At 43.7% G+C, this 17,628-nt stretch overlaps 1 protein-coding gene across 1 annotated transcript; it reads left to right on the forward strand.

The window, feature by feature from the left end:
- Positions 1–9,033: 9,033 nt before the first annotated feature.
- On the forward strand, positions 9,034–10,413 carry dpm3 (dolichyl-phosphate mannosyltransferase subunit 3, regulatory). The gene is made up of 2 exons (XM_076106164.1): positions 9,034–9,095; positions 9,344–10,413. Exon 2 carries the CDS (start codon positions 9,391–9,393, stop codon positions 9,667–9,669), a length of 279 nt encoding a protein of 92 aa, XP_075962279.1. The 5' UTR covers positions 9,034–9,095; positions 9,344–9,390; the 3' UTR covers positions 9,670–10,413.
- Positions 10,414–17,628: the final 7,215 nt, after the last annotated feature.

Below are 17,628 nucleotides of genomic sequence, written 5' to 3' on the forward strand. Positions count from 1 at the left end.
TGTAATGTAAATCGCTGGCGTTTACCTTTTATGAGCTTCAATATGAAAATCCACATGTGTGTTTAATTGGACCAACATTAAAGGGGAAACTGTTGGGGGATTTGGGTTTGCTTCGACCACAAAGGGAAAATAAAAATGTAGAAGAAGAAGAAAAAAAAAAAAGAGTTGAATCGAGAAAAAATATATCTAAAGCGCACAGCCTTGACACAAGCCAAGGTTCTTTTTTAACGTCCTAATACACACAGATAAAAGTACTGCCCCCAAAGGGAGGTTTAGCTCTGATCCCCCATGATAGAGAAGAAGCGGAATGTACAGTAAAGCATGAATACAGCACGGCACAGCCCTCCACCCACCCCCTTGAGCTTGCTGCACCTCTCTTCTTTAGTCCAAATCTGTAACAGATTGGGTTTAGTCTGACTGGAGGTATGCAGCCACAACACCACATGTAGGGGTCTGCATAATCCCTCCACGAAGTATTAAGCACACAGCATGGGCATTCTTTTAAAGAGCTGGCAGGAATTACCAATACATAATCTCCATGATCATCATTTAACATGGTTTAGTGGGAGAGCGTGGGGGGGGGGGAATCATCGCAATATATGAAGGATCTAAAAGCTGTATGCAATCTGTGAGAGACAGTGTGCGGTGCCATCTGGAGAACACATAGACAAAGTCTGTCGGAATCCTCTAACCCAACTGTCTTAAGCGACATGAAGCTACACCACATGTTCAAGACCTGATTTGTTTGTTGAATCCGCTGTGTGGTTTCTACAGCCCGAAGAGGAATACGTTGTTTACGGGGAACCTGCTTGAAACTATTCTGCTGAGTTGAGACCATTAACGTGGATCTCTGCGGTGGAGGCCTGCAGTAGGAATTAAGTAGGCAGGGGGTGGAATAAAATTTGGAAATGTGTTTCCGCTGCAAGCTCAGTTCATGACAGCTGCTCCCTGCCCTTTATAGCCGAGGACTTTTCATTCGATTGAAGATTAATTATTCATCTTCATAAGCACAAACCTCCACATTACAATCACAAGAGGTGGCGTCTCTTAATTTCTGCCTCTCCATATGAAACAGGTTATTTCTGGAGCAATTTAATCACACTCACGTCATTCATTTCTCTTACTCGGTTTGCTCATGCCTTAAAACTCAATAACGCTGCCTCGATATTATTCTTCCAGACGTGGCCACAGCTGAAACATTTATTTTTCTCTTTCTCGTCCATCCATCCACCCATGAGACGGAGCGGCATGAATAATATACTACTTCCTGCTTTTATCTCATTGGTAATCTGAATAGAGGTAGAAGGGGGGGAAAAAAAATCAATCAGCTAAATGTTGGCAAAGAGGATTTGAGGGGCATGGCTGGGCCGTCTTCCCTCACTATAATAAATGAAGGGTGACAGTAATGCTACACTGAGCCCATATGGCCACATACTGTAACCTAGTGCACTGCAAATGTGAGAGAAGACACAGGGCTAATTCAGTTTAACATTTACGCTCCAGTGGCATATCCTCCTGTATTGGATTGCACTTTGTTTTTCTCTGCTTAATGATGCAATGAGTATTATGCAATGCTTGATAGTTTACTGCATAAATCAAACTGCACACAGTGCACAATTGGACAATTAGAGTGCCCTCTGACATCAAAGGCCACATTACAGGAATAGATTGACATCTCAGGAAATTCGCTTATTCGCCCGCTTGCTAAGAGTTACATGAGAAGATCGATGCCACTCTCGTGTTTGTTCATTAAATATGAGTCGTTTGGTCTGCAGCTGGGTAGCTTAGCTTAGCATGAAGACCGTAGATGGTGTAAAATATGGACGTGGTCCCATTCTGAAGAGTCGTTGTGAAGCTGAAAGTGGGCGGACAAGAGAGAGACCTTTTTGGACCCTACAGAGAAATAAAACATTTTTCTTTACCTTTACCTTTTACTTGATCCGGTCTGTTTGTTTTTGTATCTAACAAAGTCTCCTTCGGAGAGGTCACGCTGTCGAAATCACCTAAATATTCAACCATGACGTTGAAAATCTTTCAGACTAAGCTACGCTTTCTCTGTACTCCAACACAACAAACCCCCACAACACTTCTCTCTTCAACTCTCACTTTCCACTGTTCACATGACACAATAACAAACAGACCGGATCAAGCCAAACGTAATAGAAAAACGTTTTAGTTCGTTTTCCTTTCCTTTCCATATCAGGGTCCAGGTTGAAAAATACCAAAGTTACCTTTTAGAAAGGTCATGATATGTTGAGGTTATGTTCCCGCTGCCTCCAAGTGACTCAAATGAAAGCTATCTCAGGTTTAACTACAGTCTGCAATGTGGGGATGTTATCCTTTAGAAACGATTTAATTCTGAACCCAAAATAATGGTTCACTGGTTTGAACCATTAAAATCTGTCTTTTGGATCACGAGTGTGAAGTGGACCAAACTATATTACACAGCTTTTGGCCCTAAAGTGTACCTTTAAGGCTGGCGTAACTTCAGATATATATCTCTACAGTCTGTCTGTAGGATATTATTGTTTCCATAAAACCGAGGTGTGGAATAACATTTTAGCCAGACTAATGGCACAAAATTCTTTGTAAGAAATGGCGTGAGCAGGTGTGGGACCATTGCACGTGTGGTTAGAAACCATGATTTCTGGTTGAGCTTTACGTACTATGTGACAGATCCATTCAGGGAGTAAGTAAGTCAGGACGCAGCATATTTTGTGTGGTTCTCCACCGTGGTCAAAAACATGCTGAGTCGGACCTCAATAGCCCCTGCACTGTTAAAATTCCAGGTCTCTGAAAAGTGAAAGGCAAGTCAAATCAGTGTGTCAACAGGGGATCCGTAAACCACACGTTTCCTGGACGGCTCTGTCAAGACCAGCTGTGCATACATCATAGCCTGCATGATCCGTGTGTACAGAAAGAAAGAAATAAAAGACAGACAGGGGGGGGGGGAGACAGAAACAAAGACAGAAACAGACGTGAAACAACACATACCGACAGGCGTACACAAAAGGAGGAGGGGGAGTTGGTACTTGATCTGTGAGAAGAGAAAAACAGTCTAACCATGTCTCTGAAGTCTGACAACTCCATGGTCCTATCTGTTACCATGTCAATACTTGACAACGGCCCACCCCGGCCGCCTCGTCTGTCCCTCCTCACCTTCCAGATGCTCACGCAGTGAAGGGGTGAAAGGTTGGCAGGTGCCTGGGGGGAGCGGCAAGGAGCCTCAGGGGTCAGATTGCTGAGAGGTCAAGCAGTCGCAGACTTTGGAGTTGAACGAGCGGGGAGAGAGGGGGGGTGAGAGGGGGGACAATATGGCTAGTGTCCAGAGCAGGAGATAGACGAGACCACAGAGCAATAGTCTCACCAAACCAACTTCATTTACGGGCATCGACAGACACACACAGACCACAATCAGCTTTCAGGGTATTACCCACTGCCCACCACAAATCCATAATCCCTGACCTTTTGCATTCCCAACATAAAGTCGATGACAGTCACGAGGGCATCGACAAATGTACAGTGAATTTGTGTGATTCCGATTGCTAAACTGACCTGTAATCCTTTCAGTGGCGGTTATTGACATACTTCTCAATCATTAAACTCTGTGGCTTATTTAAATGCAAATTGCATTGTAATTAGCCTGTAGAATCAATCAACAGCATATCGATGTGTGCCCGGATCACTGAACCCCCATGATTCCTCTGATCATGCAAAGCAACATGACTCCAGCCCTGAACGCCAGGCCTAATCTAGTGGAGCAGCGAAGGACATCGTCTGCATAATGAGAGACCAAAGGCAATTTATTGAATGCAGGCAGTGATGCTGACTGGACTTAATGAGTTTTTGTATGTAACTTCATGTTTAGCTTGCCGCGTTTGGCTATCTAACGCGTGGCCCATTTTCTCCAGAGCCCCTTCATTACATCAGTGAAATGAGGCGATAAAGTTGGCAATGTCTGCCCTGAAATCAATGTGGTATTGGCAAGAGATGTGTTACCCTGTTGATGGTTTACAGCTGCATACGGCAAGCAGTCAGATTCACCCATACAGTAGCTACTTCTCCCCAACACCTGTGTGCAACGCTTCTATCAAAGGAAAACAATGTAGTGAGCAGACACAACTACCGGACATCGTTCCCCTCTTTCTCCCATTACCATCCGTGATGTAAACACAAGATAAAGTCAGTTTGTTCTAGTCTAGACATGCAGCCCTACATCATCCGCCCCATGCCGAGCACACAGCACTGACCCACATTAATACATTTATAATCAATACCTCCCCAGGTCTCGTGCACAGACTCGCCCATCAGACTTCGAAGGAAATTGTGCAGTCCAATTTAAAATGGCCCAGGGGGAACTTCCATAACCATGTGCCAATTAGTTCCACTGTCAATAATGGTAATGCTAAAGGACATTGTGTTCCAGGGTGAGAGGGGAGGAAGGATGGAGGGAGGAGGGAGACATCATCAAGCTTATACCCGTTGTTCATTGTTAATGGCTGTTACACTGACAAGAAGCATTTGATCACACACACACACACTCATTGTGGTCCGTGGACGTGGTTGAGGGGGTTGTGTTAAGGGGCAGAATTACACAACCCATGAAGATAATAAGTAATGACGTCTTATAAAGGTCAACAAACAAAGCACTAGTTGGACAAACACAAGCCGTGTGATGGGATTCATTAGGACAGCGTGGAGAGAGAGAGAGAAAGAGAGAGAGAAAGAGAGAGAGAAGGGTAGGTGGGGGGGCGCATTCCTCTGTTGTTTCACTGCGGCAGCTGAAACAGGTGCGTGTCTTTACTCGGGGGGCACCGAGGGCAAGACAAGTGCTATTCTCACATGGTTCAGACTGGTCACACTTGACCGCACTCTGACCTTGCACCCACTTGCGTAGCCCAGGACTTCATTAAGTAGGCCCTAAGTAGCGCAGGGGTCTCACAACTATTATCTCTGCAATTTAATACAGACTCTCCCTGTCCATAATATAAACTTGGCTCAAGGATATTCATGAGCGGTGTATCAACGTCAAGACTTTCGGCAGCTCTGCTTCGAATTTGGGACCCCTGATGAGCTGTATCACGGGGCCGCTCCAGGCCGATGCTTCTAGTTTGATTTGTGGTCACCTCACCTGTCTGAGGAGCCTCTTGTAAAGTCATCCCACAAACTCTGCTTCACTCAACATGGTCCGTCCAGGCACAAAAGGAATCCGCGAGGGCCAGGTGACGTTTCAAGTTGGACACACAAAAGAGTGTTGAGAAGTACTCTCGTTCAAGGAGACAACACAAACCTAACCTTTGATTGGCAGAACAAAGGACTTGCTGGGCTATCAATAGTCAAAGCTTGAGACATGAGACTGTCAAACTCAAAATGCAAAAACTTGACAATCAAGTCTAAAGTTTTGATGTCGTAAAAGGAAACTTTTAACACAGCTTTTGAAGGGAAAATCTTCAAATGCTGTGTTCAGCATTGACAGACCTGATAATCGTTTGATAGCGGTTTTGTCTTTATTTGTTGGGCACTTCATTATGTGATGGAATCATGTTTATTTCTAGTGTATTTTCTATAAAAGAAGTACTTTATTAATCCCTCATTGGGGAAATACATCTTTCACACTTTGTTATAATTCATTACACAATAGGGCTGAAATACACACAGGCACACACACGACCTAAAGACATGCATTAGGAAGGGAGCCTGCCACTGGTTGAGTTTTGGTTGTCGTTGTGAACAATTATGCCTGACACAATAAAGGCCATTAACATTACTTTTTAGTTCACCGATTGGTCTGACATTTAGCTGCCAGGCTCAGTCTGTTTAATTTCTTCCCAGACCAAAATTTCCCAGAAGAACCTTTCAAAGATTTCGGCTGGTTTTGCCAGGCTCACGTCTCCTTCCTGTGCTTTGGGCACCCGACGAGTATCAGTTCTCTCTCTTCCACCAGCGACAAAACCCCTGGAACGTGGACATTGTGACGCACTTTTAGTCACTCTTTCCTTTTCCCAAACATATCCACACACACACACACACACACACACACACACACACACACACACACACACACACACACACACACACACACACACACACACACACACACACACACACACACACACACACACACACACACACACACACACACACATCTAATGACAACACAACACAGCTATGGTCTCCAGCTCAGGAAACAGAGGGTTCCTGTTTTTGAGTCCAAGGTCCATTGTTATCTTGAACAGCGTTTTGACAGTCGTACATGTTCTCTCTCGCTCTCTCCTTCTGTCTGGTTTTCTCAGCCTCCCCAGCTCTTGCTTCACACCCTTGAGATATTACCCAGTTATTATCCAGCCAAATCTTGATTCCCATACAGCCCTTTAGTAGCACACATTCTTATCTGGACCTTTCACTCTACTAATATTGACAAAGCCATGAGAGAGAGAGTCAACACAACCCTCCATTACCACTTTTCCTGTTTTATCTGTGTGCCTTATCTTCGCTCTGTGGATGGAGTCTCACACAGTCAATCGTATTTCTGCGCTTGAGGATCAAGTATCTCCTCGGCCACCGATCCCTCACTGTCTTCATGCTCTTTTCTCATTCCTTCAGCCTCTGCTGCCATACTCGCTCCTTTGTGGGAACCGAGGTGCTGCATTCAGTCTATTGCGCAGTCGAAGGTGTTAGGGGGATTGAGGAAAAGTCTGGATAAGCAACAGCTGGATTTAATGCACCATTAAGGTCATTGGTTGTTCAAGCTGCACCTGCAAATCCCCTGATTTCACCCCCACCCCCCCACCCACCCCCCTGTCTAAACCTCTCTCCCCTGTCTGCTCCCTCCTCTCCTCTTTTCTCTGATGCCCTCTCCTCTTTCGTCCAAATACTCAGCTCTCCCTTTCTTTTTCATTTCTGGCCCTCTCAGCTTTCTCGCTCTTGTCAACTATGAAATCCGCCCCCCCTCTCTTCTCTGGTTCTTTATCGGGAGTAACTGCTGCCGCTGCTGCTTCTCCTCTCTCTCTCATTCTGCCTCCCTACATCCCTGTCTCGTTTTCTGTCTCACTCTGCATGTCTCCCTATCTGTCTCTCCCTCCTCTATCTGTATGTCTCTCTCTCTCTCTCTCATTCTCTCTGTTTCAATGCCCCTACCGCTCGCAGGCTGTTGTGTTGTGTCTGCCAGGCCTTCTCGGCTGGAGCGCAGGTTTCCTGAGTTCTGGAACGGAACGGGAGCTGGCAGGGAGATACACTGAGAAACGCCAGCTCGACTGTTCCCACTGAGCGTCTCATAGTGATGAGGCACAGGCAGGACACAGCACACGCTATGATGTATGTCATGATGCAGCATGTCATGGGTAATCCCGTCTGGATTCAGTTTATTCTATCGATGCAGTGGAGTAACCTGACCATCACAGGATGATATTTATCATATCACAACATATTAAGTCTCCACCTTTTAATTTACCAATATATTTCTTATAGACATAAATGAGCATTTAGGCATTAGGTTATTATAGAATTCACAGAAAAAGAAATTACCACAATTCATCTAGCAAAAGTATGCCAAACATTTATTGAGTTCAACTTCTCATATTTTGCGATCTCTTTTCCCAGGTTTAAATTCTGTGTTGGATGTTTATGAATGTGAAGATGTTTCCTTCCTTACTGATTAAATGGGGAAATTATTGAAAGCTTCCTAAACACTTGCAACATATCGATCAATAATGGAAGTAATCATTAGCTGCAGCTTCTTGTGTCGCAGCTGCTTGTGAGGAAACTCAAGCGAAGTAAACGGTCGCAAACATTTAGGGCGCAGCATATACATATCTTGGCTGTTACACAAAGCCATTCACAAGATAACGCATCTTTGAACAACATTGCAGACTTGGAAAGATAATTGTTGATTTCAGGATTTCAAGATTTATGTTTCAGCAAACAGACATAAACCCTGACTATCTTCCAGTCTTGCATATAACAGTCTCCATAAACAGAAGCAACAGGCTTTACCCCTCTGGCAGACGCACAGATCGTCACTCACACCATTAACACTGGTGCAGACAAACATAAACACCACCGTCCTAAGAATAACTCTCCATTTTTCCCCAAAGAATGATGTTTATTTCTCAGTGACTCTTTACTGCGTCCCTGTCCCCAGCTAACTGAATGATGTTTACGTCTCCCACTCCTCCTGATTCCACCCTGGAGAGGTCTGTGCCCTCTGCACCTGGACAGTTCACCTCCCCGAATGAACGGACGCGGCCCATAGCACCTAAAGAGACACAGAGATCAAACAACAGTGTGCTCCCTGAGGCCCCTAATGAAATTGTTGTTGGATTCCTCGCTTTGGAATAACATTAGTATTTATGGATAGCTTTCAGCAAGCGCTAATGGTAAATTAATTTCCAAAATGGCTTTTCTAAATTAAGAGGATGGCACAGAGAAACAGTTAAAGGTCTACTGTGAGTTTAAAGCCTGACTGGGGGCCTCATTATAGACTCAGTTGAAACAAATTGTTTTCTGTCTCTCAGCTGACAGGGTGCTAGTGTTGTTTATACATCCGCCAACAGTCTAGGGCAGCGTTTTAATGAAAAACATAAACAGCGACAACGTTGAGATTTACAGAGAAGTATAATGAGGGAATGTAGTGATTCATTTTTTTTGACCACTTTCTTCTCACTCAATTTACAGAGAGGACAATATACAACAAAACAGGACACATTCAATAAAGTATGAATTTAGTAGTACAATAGTAACATAAACACAGTAATATATATGTATATAGATAGATAAAAAACGTCAGGCCTTACATGTAAACATTATCATCGACACATTTAAAAACGTGAAACAATATCTTTATTTATGTTTTTTATTAGATCTCAAAGATTGTATTTGATTTGAGATCAACTAATTATTAATGATAACTATTTAAGCTTTTAATAAAAGGTGTTTTTGATTGTGAATAAGGACTTTTGCGAAAAATATGACCTTAATTAATCACAATTCAGTAGATTTGCTGGAATTTCTGGAGCAACACAGCACAGACTACATTTCCCATAAGGCGTCACGGCTTACGTCATAAAACCGCGCTGCGCTGAGGTGGCTTTCGAGAGGTAAACACATCGGATACTTTCTTCTAAATGCATTTATCGAACGAAATGCTATTTAAACGAATGAATCGTTCTCTTTAGTATCTGTCGTACGACTTTTTATTCCGGCTGCGTAATGTTATTTTGCCGTTTGTCTTTCTCGTGTGTTGTGTCCAACGATAACGCTCAACAGCTAACACGGTGCTACCTTGGTGTGCTAAAGCTAAGCTAATTGAGTTTACAGCCTTTGTAACCGTCCGTTTCTGCCTCAGGTTGTGTTGCGGCTGCTGACCTGAAATCCCCCGCGGCAGCTCTCATCATGACCAAACTTCTGGAGTGGCTGTTCGGCGTGTCGCTGGTGGGCGCAGTCTGGGCTTTGGTCTCCTTCGACCTGTTGGACCTGAGCCTGCCTCAGACTTACAGAGAGGTCGCCTGGCCGATGCCTCTGTACCTGCTGGTTTCATTCGGATGCTACTCCCTGGCCACGGTGGGATACAGGGTCGCCACCTTCAATGACTGCGAGGAGGCGGCAAAGGAGCTGCAGGGGCAGATAAAGGAAGCCAAAGAGGACTTGAGGAGAAAGGGCCTAAAGATGTAGCACTTGACTATTTAGAAACTTATGAGCGACTGAAAGGGATGCGCGGACTAGTTTTACAAGCAACCAAGTGTCCAATAGTTCTTGTTTATGTGTGAAATGTGTTGGATGAAACTCTTCTCAGAACTGGCACCTTTTTTCTTTGGTTTAGTTTCCAGCAGACATGATCAGAACATCAATCATAATGAGCCATTATGCAGCCGTGTTTCTTATCCAGTGTCGCCTCTTTCAGATTAGATATCGATCAAATGTGCTTCAGGAAATTAGAAATGAACGGCCTGATGGATGTTCTCTGGGCTACTTATAAGTGACAACACAGCAATTTGCGCCATGAAGATAAATGTTTAATGAAGTGAAAGATATTAAACATCACCAGTTGGTTTGAATCAGTTTATAGCTCATTTATTTACTGATTAAACCCAAACCAGATTCTGTAAAAATAAGAAAAACTGTTAACACACATGATGATGTCTTTTGTTGCTAACTGCACACAGTTAAATACCCCTGAGAGTCACTGGTCAGCTAAAATATCATCTGTAACAAGTTGTCGATCAATGAAACGCCAACAAGTGAAACCAAAAGGTCACACTGGAACAATCTCATTAAATACTGTCTGGAGGCTGCTGCTCGTCTGTATGGACGAGAGTTTATCTGTAGGAAAGTGTACGTTCCATTGTCCAATTTCATACTTGTGCCCTGCGGCTATTGCTGGAACTTAATTAAATTGGAGTCTATTTTTCTTCAGTTTTTCTGCCTACAGATGTGCGTGTGTGTGTGTGTGTGTGTGGGTTGGGGGTTCGCAAAGGGCCAGGAGGAATGCGAGTATGTGCATGGCTGCTTACATATATGATGCATTCCTTCTCCGAGCATTACCCACATGACCCGAGGGCTTTATATCAACTTCTCAATGCCTCCTTCTGTTGAACAGACAGATCTCTCTTGTCCCATTTTGTAGTTTGACGACGAGCGATGTACTTTATACAGCATTTCCTTTGCTTCCCTTGCAGAGGTTTGCTCCAATCAGACAATGTAAGCTAAAGTATGTAGTCCTGAACTAATCTGATGTTGGCGAGTACAGTTCTTTTGTGTGCGTGTTAAAATGCTGCCTATGCTCATTTTCAGTGAGTTCCCGCTGGGCATAAACAAAGCGTAGCCTGGCCAAAGGCCTCATTACAGGGTTTCAAAAGCTCCCATAACTTAAGAACAAATGCGAAAGAGTTGGCGATTCTCTGTGTGCACGCGCTGCCTGTTGTGCCGTTTGGCTGCAGCCCCATCATGCCTTGCAACGTCAGCCCCCCCCTCCCCTGTGAACGTCTGTGAACGAGCAGACTGGATGAAAGGCAACCCGTTATCTACCAGCAAATCTTCTACTTTTGGCAATTACACCAAAGGCTTCCCTTGGTAGGCAGTTATGTTCTCACTCGTAACCACATGTGAAATAGTTAAATCGCTTTTCTTTGTCATCATTCTGCCCATATCGAACTTTGAAGACATCCATCTGTTTGTATCCTGCAGGCTATCAGACACAAGTATAAATGAGAATGGGCCAAACATGTTCCAGACCATAAACAGCGCGTGTGTATCTGTAGCTACGGCAGTAAGTAGTTTTGTGTCTTGTCCTTTTAATCCTTTGTTTCAAACATACAGTAAGCTTCATTGCAGACTTATCCCTTTACATGGTAGCAAATGTAATTAAGTATAATCTGATGTACAGACAGAGATGTATCAAAAGCCGTCCCATCAGAAACAACCTCAAATGCTCAAGCTTTTTTTTTTCTTTTTTTTTAAATCTCCGTGCATTTCTTTTGCAGCAAATGTGAGACAACAAACATCACTACTGCTGTTGTTTTTACGAGTGAGTGGCAGCATTTACAAGAGAGGGTGCACCTGATAGAGTACAGTGACTTGAAGCACTGAGCAAAATCCATAATAATAATTTCATGGCAGTTTTGTATCCCCGCCTGTCAAGATTTTCATGACGATCTTTCATATGTTCCTGTAGAAATCAAACCTTCACACGGTCCTTCATACTTTATATCATTAAGATCACTTTGAGCTAAAAAAAATTACCTGAAATAATACAAAACCAAAGTTGAGATTCAGTGTTTTTTCCTATTGAAAATATGAAGCTTTGTTATGAATGCCATACATTATTTATCCGTTCTTGTGCCCCAAAGTGGTAAGTTCTGTCGACTTGACTCGTGTCAAAGTCATCTAAAATCTCTTGGTGATGTAACATGTCTAAGTGGCAACTTCAACATCCTCTCGCTGCAATTTTCTTTTCTTTTTTCTGGTTTTGGAGTATGAGAGCCACTTAGCCACACACTTGTTTTTTTTTTTTTTATCATAATTGCTCTGTCTGCCTTCGACTGGCTGAGAAAGATGGCAAACGTGCACAGAATGTTCTTTGTGTTCTGTTGCGAAGTGGTGAGGTGAGAGGAGTCCGATAAATTGGGAGAGGAGCTGAAAAACAGCAGGAAACCTAATGGAGATAGAGTCAGCGAGAGCGGCCACGGGGTTGTGCCCGCAGGATGGCCTCACTGAGACCTTCAGACACTATAAAAAACATTTGGAGAGACACTCGGTGACACTGCTCGGAGCAAATTCATCTCGACAGGCTGAGAACCAAAACTGAAAACCTATCATTTTTCTGCACAGAAAATACTTCTTCTTTTTTTCCCCACCCACACATTTCACAGCAAAACCTCAAACCCATCTACAGACGCACAGAAAGAGAGATGGAGTTTGTAAGCGAGGCCCAGAGCTGAAAGAGATGGAGATTTGATACATATACAGAAAAGGGTGAGCAGTAATGATAAGATGAGAGAGTGACAAAAGAGGGGAGGGGGGGGGGGGGGGGGGGAACAAAAACAGGAGATGGATACAGAGAGTGAATGGTTTAAAAGGGGCAGAACAAAAGAAGTGTGGAAGTGAGAATACATTAAAAAAAAAGAAAAAGGGAAAGTGACCGAGTGACACGGACAGGAAACCAAAGCATGAGCTGGAACAAGACAAATGACCGTAGCAGAGAGTGTGTGACAGGACTTTTTCGGGAAGAGCAGACCACACCCTGACCGCCAGAGATGGCAGGGGACCAAAATGTGTCCTGATTGGCCCAGAGGCTGAGTCCTCCTCTGTGTAACCAAGGTGTTTCCTTCCAATGAGCCCCGGCTGTCATCTAAAGCTTTTACAGGCTCTAAAGCTGGACTCAAGCTAAAGAGGGAATAAAAGGAGCTTCCAAATATGCCGCTTTAATAAAAACGGCATGTAATCAGAGCGTGCATCATCGCTGAATAAAAATGTGAACGAGGTTAGAAAGTCACTCATGGGTTGAGTGAGTTGAGGGGTGAGGGTCTATTCTTCTTTCGCTCCTCATAAACAGCTGCTTTGATACTTACAGGACCCCAGGTTCCCGGTCTAGGGCAGCATGGAGGCTTATAAATGCTACAAATAGCTACAATAACATTAGGTAATGTCCCAGAGGCCCTGTGAGGCAGATAGTCCTGGCTCTTCCGAGTAGTAACACGTGCTGGCAGGCAGACAGGGACTGCCCATCAGAATTAGAATCAGAAACTATTTATTGCCAAGTATACGTTACACATACAAGGAACCTGGCTAGGTGATTGACGCGTAACAATAAACAGTACAATAAGACATAATTTAAAAATATGAAAATTTACAATAATATATGGTAAACAAACAAATAAGAGTACAAAACAAGTATATTATTAAAGTGGCAAGTGTATATTAACAGATAAAAGATGGGTGTGTAACTGTAAGAAATTGCCCTGGGGATTCAAGTGTCTGAGTCAGTGGGGGTCCCAGGCTTTATTGATGAACCCAACTGCAAATGGTTTCTGTGGCGTGAGGTCTTGGTCCTGATGGTTGGTTGATGGTGGTTGCAGCCAATCACTCTCTCAGCAGAGTGAATGATACGCTGCAGTCTGCCCTTGTTCTTGGCTGTGGCTGCAGCGTACCAGACGGTGATGGATGGAGGAGAGGATGGACTCAACGATGGCAGGGTAGAAATTATTGTCTGTGGCAGGATGAACCTCTTCAGCTGACTCAGGAAGAACATCCTCTGCTGAGCCTTCTTGGTGATGGAGCTGATGTTAAGCTCCCACTTGAGGTCCTGGGTTATGATGGAGCCCAGGAAGCAGAAGGCCTCCACAGCGTCGACGAGGGAGTCACACAGGGCGATAGGGGCTGGTGGGGCTGCGTTCTTCCGGAAATCCATAACTCTCTCTGCTGTCTTTAGAGCGTTGGGCTCTAAGTTGTTAACTCCGCAGCAGGTCACCGGATGGTCAATCTCCCACCTGTAGGCGGACTCATCCCCACCAGAGATGAGTCAAATGAGGGCGGTGTCATCCGTGAACTTCAGGAGCTTGACGGACGGGTGACTGGAGGTGCAGCTGTTGGTGTACAGGGAGAAGAGCAGAGGGGACAGAACACAGCCTTAAACCTCAAAGCCTCAAACCCTGAACCCTCAAGGACTTACTGACGTCACCTGGTAAATGGTTGAGTGTAAGAGACTGTGAGGGCTTGAAATGATGTAAATACGAATGGACAGCACTTTGCTGCAACATATCACGTTACCGTGACGTCAAAAAATATGATGTAGAATTGTGGGTATTTATTTTATACTTTTTACTCCTTGATTTGAACGTCTTCCAGGCTCTTCCCTCACAAGATGAGGTAATTTTAGATAATCTATTTACTTGTTTTTATCAAAACAGCTTCAATGCCAAAATTTTATATTTGATGAATAAATAAATAACCTCTGATTTCATGAGGTTTTTTTTGTTCCATCTTTAATCCATAATGTTTTTGTGTAAATTTAATGACAGGACGTCCTCTTTGTTTACCCTTTTTTTTTTTTTACGTCTCCATGCTTCCACTGGTTACCCTGTTTAACGTCCCATTGCAATGGATTGTGGGTAAATCCCTTGGGCAATGTCTGTATCTAATGACTTACGGAAAGGGTTCATAAAGGGCTGAAAATGTCTGCGAGAGAGCCCTCAAACACGCAACGATTTGACAGTGGGACATCTCTAAACCCTCATCAACACCTCACCTCACCCTGATCCACTTGCACGTGGAGTCGGGTTAACGTACAGCTGGGAGAGCTTGTCCTGCAGCAGAGACGGGATGAAGGCAGAACTGAAGTCTACAAACAGCATCCTGGCGTAGGTTCCTGAGGAGTCCAGGTGCTGGAGGATGAAGTGAAGGGCCATGTTGACTGCCTCGCCTTCAGACCTGTTGGCTCTGTAGGCAAACTGCAGGGTGTCAAAAGACCACAGAAGTCAGGTTATGAAGTCTTTTGAGGGCCTTGTCCTGTGGATCATGGATCATGTGTTCTGCTGATAGTGAGGCATGAATCAGTCCAGAGATGCAGAGATAGACCAGTTGTCATGCCAAACATAAAGTCTGAATTTACAGCCAGTCTAGCGGCTATGTCAGGCTTTATTTAGACACAGTCGTGCTTTTTGCTGAATGCTAACATCTGCATACAAACATCCAGTGGTGGGCCGTCAAGGCCTTCTCTGCTGGCCTAGACAGAATCACAAAGTTACAGCTATTTTATAATTTAATAATTTTTCATAAATACACTACATGTATTATAATTTTTTCCCCCCATTATCTTATTTTCTCATTGCACAGCTACTGTCTTCCTCCGTTGCTCTGCTTCCAGTGCAGCTTGTTTTAAACTGAGCTTTTATCCAATCAGATTCTTCTTGTGACCATGATTGTGCCATGATTGTGTTACAGATTATTGCAACCAACTGAATACCCCTCCGCTCACTATTCCTTTTCCAAGTGCAAAACTGTGGTAACGTCGTTCGGCTCGCTCAGAGGCCATCCATACTATATTGACACTACTTCAGGAGCAGCAAAAGTCCGATGGCAGCTGGCGGTACCACGATTTTGCGCTCTGCGGCTCGCGTTTTACCGCAGTTTCACAAGCATGTTGGAGAACTACGGTGGCCTTCAGGTGCCATAAAAATGCAAAAGTGTTTGGTTTGTCCATTCTGGGCTACTGTAGGAACAACACGGCTGACTCCATGAAGAGGACCCGCTCCCGATGTAGATATAAGCTGCTCGTTCTTTGCTGACAAAAACACCATGATTCTTAGTTTCAGGTGTTGATACACTTGTGAAAACATAGTTATGAATATTATATTCCATTTCTGCTAATAAATCCAGTCAAAGGCAGCTGGAAATGACATACTGTAACACCATGCTTAAATTGTACAGAGTGAAATAATCACAGTTTATTGATGTTACGCTGTATCATTTTATACTTTAATGCAAAACATGTTTATGTTTTTCTTTGATTGTACAAAGGGAGAAGAAAGCAAAGAGATAAGTCATTTCTGGCTACCTGAATTGGAAATATAGCAACAGCTAGAGCAATGGGAGAAAAATATCTTCCATGATGCTGCTGGCTATTTCCTTTTCATTAAGATGATTGAAAGAGTCTTTGAGGATTCCAGAAATACTTTCTGAACAGCTCTTCTATGCATGAATGTAATGCAATGGTAATACATGAGGCAAAAACTGAGGCTTGGTTTAATATACATTCTACTATACAGTATCCTGGAAGCATTCTTTGATCATATTCCCAATATTCAGAGATTTTGATTCATGCTCTCCTTGCTACCGCCTGCAATGCGTGTGATCTATGAATTTGGGCTTTTTTAAATCTTGTGTGAACATCATATGGAGATTTTTCTTCTTTCAGGCCTGTGAACATGTTGCCCTCGGGAGGTTTTCTGTGCTCCACGTTTGTTCCGGTTATCTGCTGACTGCCCTTAACATTTACTACAGCGTTAAAGGTTTCACACTTGCTGTTCACATTTACTCAAGCTGGTACGCAGAACGAGCGAGTAAATAAAATGAATTGTCTGCTCTTGACGAACTACCACTCAGTGGAGCCTCTTCTCGGGGTCGGGCGGTTAAGGGGCCTGTCCCCCGGGCCCTAATTTATGACCATCCTTTTGAAAACATCAGGGAGTTGCACCAGTTTTTTTTGGTGCAACAGCTGTTTTCACTGTCACGGCCGTAAAGCTCCCCTGGGAAAGAGGAGAGACGGGAACAATCGCTTGTCATGCAACTTGCACACGAGCAAAGTATCACGGCTGGAGAAAAGAGGAGCTGTGGGTGTATGTTGGGACGGGGGTGTTGTAGCTCAGGGTGGAGGCTCGACAGAAGGTTGAGATAAAGACAGTAGAGGGATCACACCTGTGTGCTTAGTCTTCATGGCGAAAGGCAACCTTAACGGTAATGATAGTCCTCTTATCGTTTTGCCTTTATCTCTCCATTGTAGCTGGTCTCCAGCCACCTTGGCCTTGATTATATTCAACTCCTGTCACATTGGCGTGTGTGTGATTCATTATCTGAGCTATTGGCTCCTTCTGTGGATATCTTTGGAGTGTAATCATGAGTAGAAATGGGCTGGGTTTCCTGAAAGCTTTTCAGCATCAAAACTCCTTACTTCAAGAGGCAAGTGTGATCTTTAATTTAGGATGATGCTGGGGAAACTGGATAATTGTTTTCTAAGGGTAGATAATTAAATCATGTGCATACAAGACTCCTCGTCCTTTTACGGCTGTACTTTGGTGCAGCATTAAGTCAAAGCCACCGTGTCAACATATTTACAATGGCAGTTTTAACATGATGTTTTAGCAGTTTAAAGCTTAGCATGCTAACATTTGCTAGTTAGTACTAGACAAATTTACATTTTGATCTAATGATGGAGCTAGATGTTAAATCAAGGCATAATCAGAGTTATTACAATTCATCCTGAGGTGGATATGAATGTCTGAACCAAACTTAAGCAGTCCATCAAATATATTTCCCTTAAAAAGCACAAAAAAGGCTAAAAACTGACCAATATCACCAAATAAATAGTGAACAAGTTGGAGAGATGGCTGCCTGGACTTGCAAGCGTGGCTAAAAAAT

This window comes from Anarhichas minor, unplaced genomic scaffold, assembly GCF_050575085.1.
Source record: "Anarhichas minor isolate MPS153535 unplaced genomic scaffold, ASM5057508v1 ptg000033l, whole genome shotgun sequence".
NCBI lineage: Eukaryota > Metazoa > Chordata > Actinopteri > Perciformes > Anarhichadidae > Anarhichas > Anarhichas minor.

Excerpts from the sequence above, each read along its gene's own strand:
- dpm3 (XM_076106164.1), top strand. The coding sequence starts at position 9,391 with ATGACCAAACTTCTGGAGTGGCTGTTCGGCGTGTCGCTGGTGGGCGCA.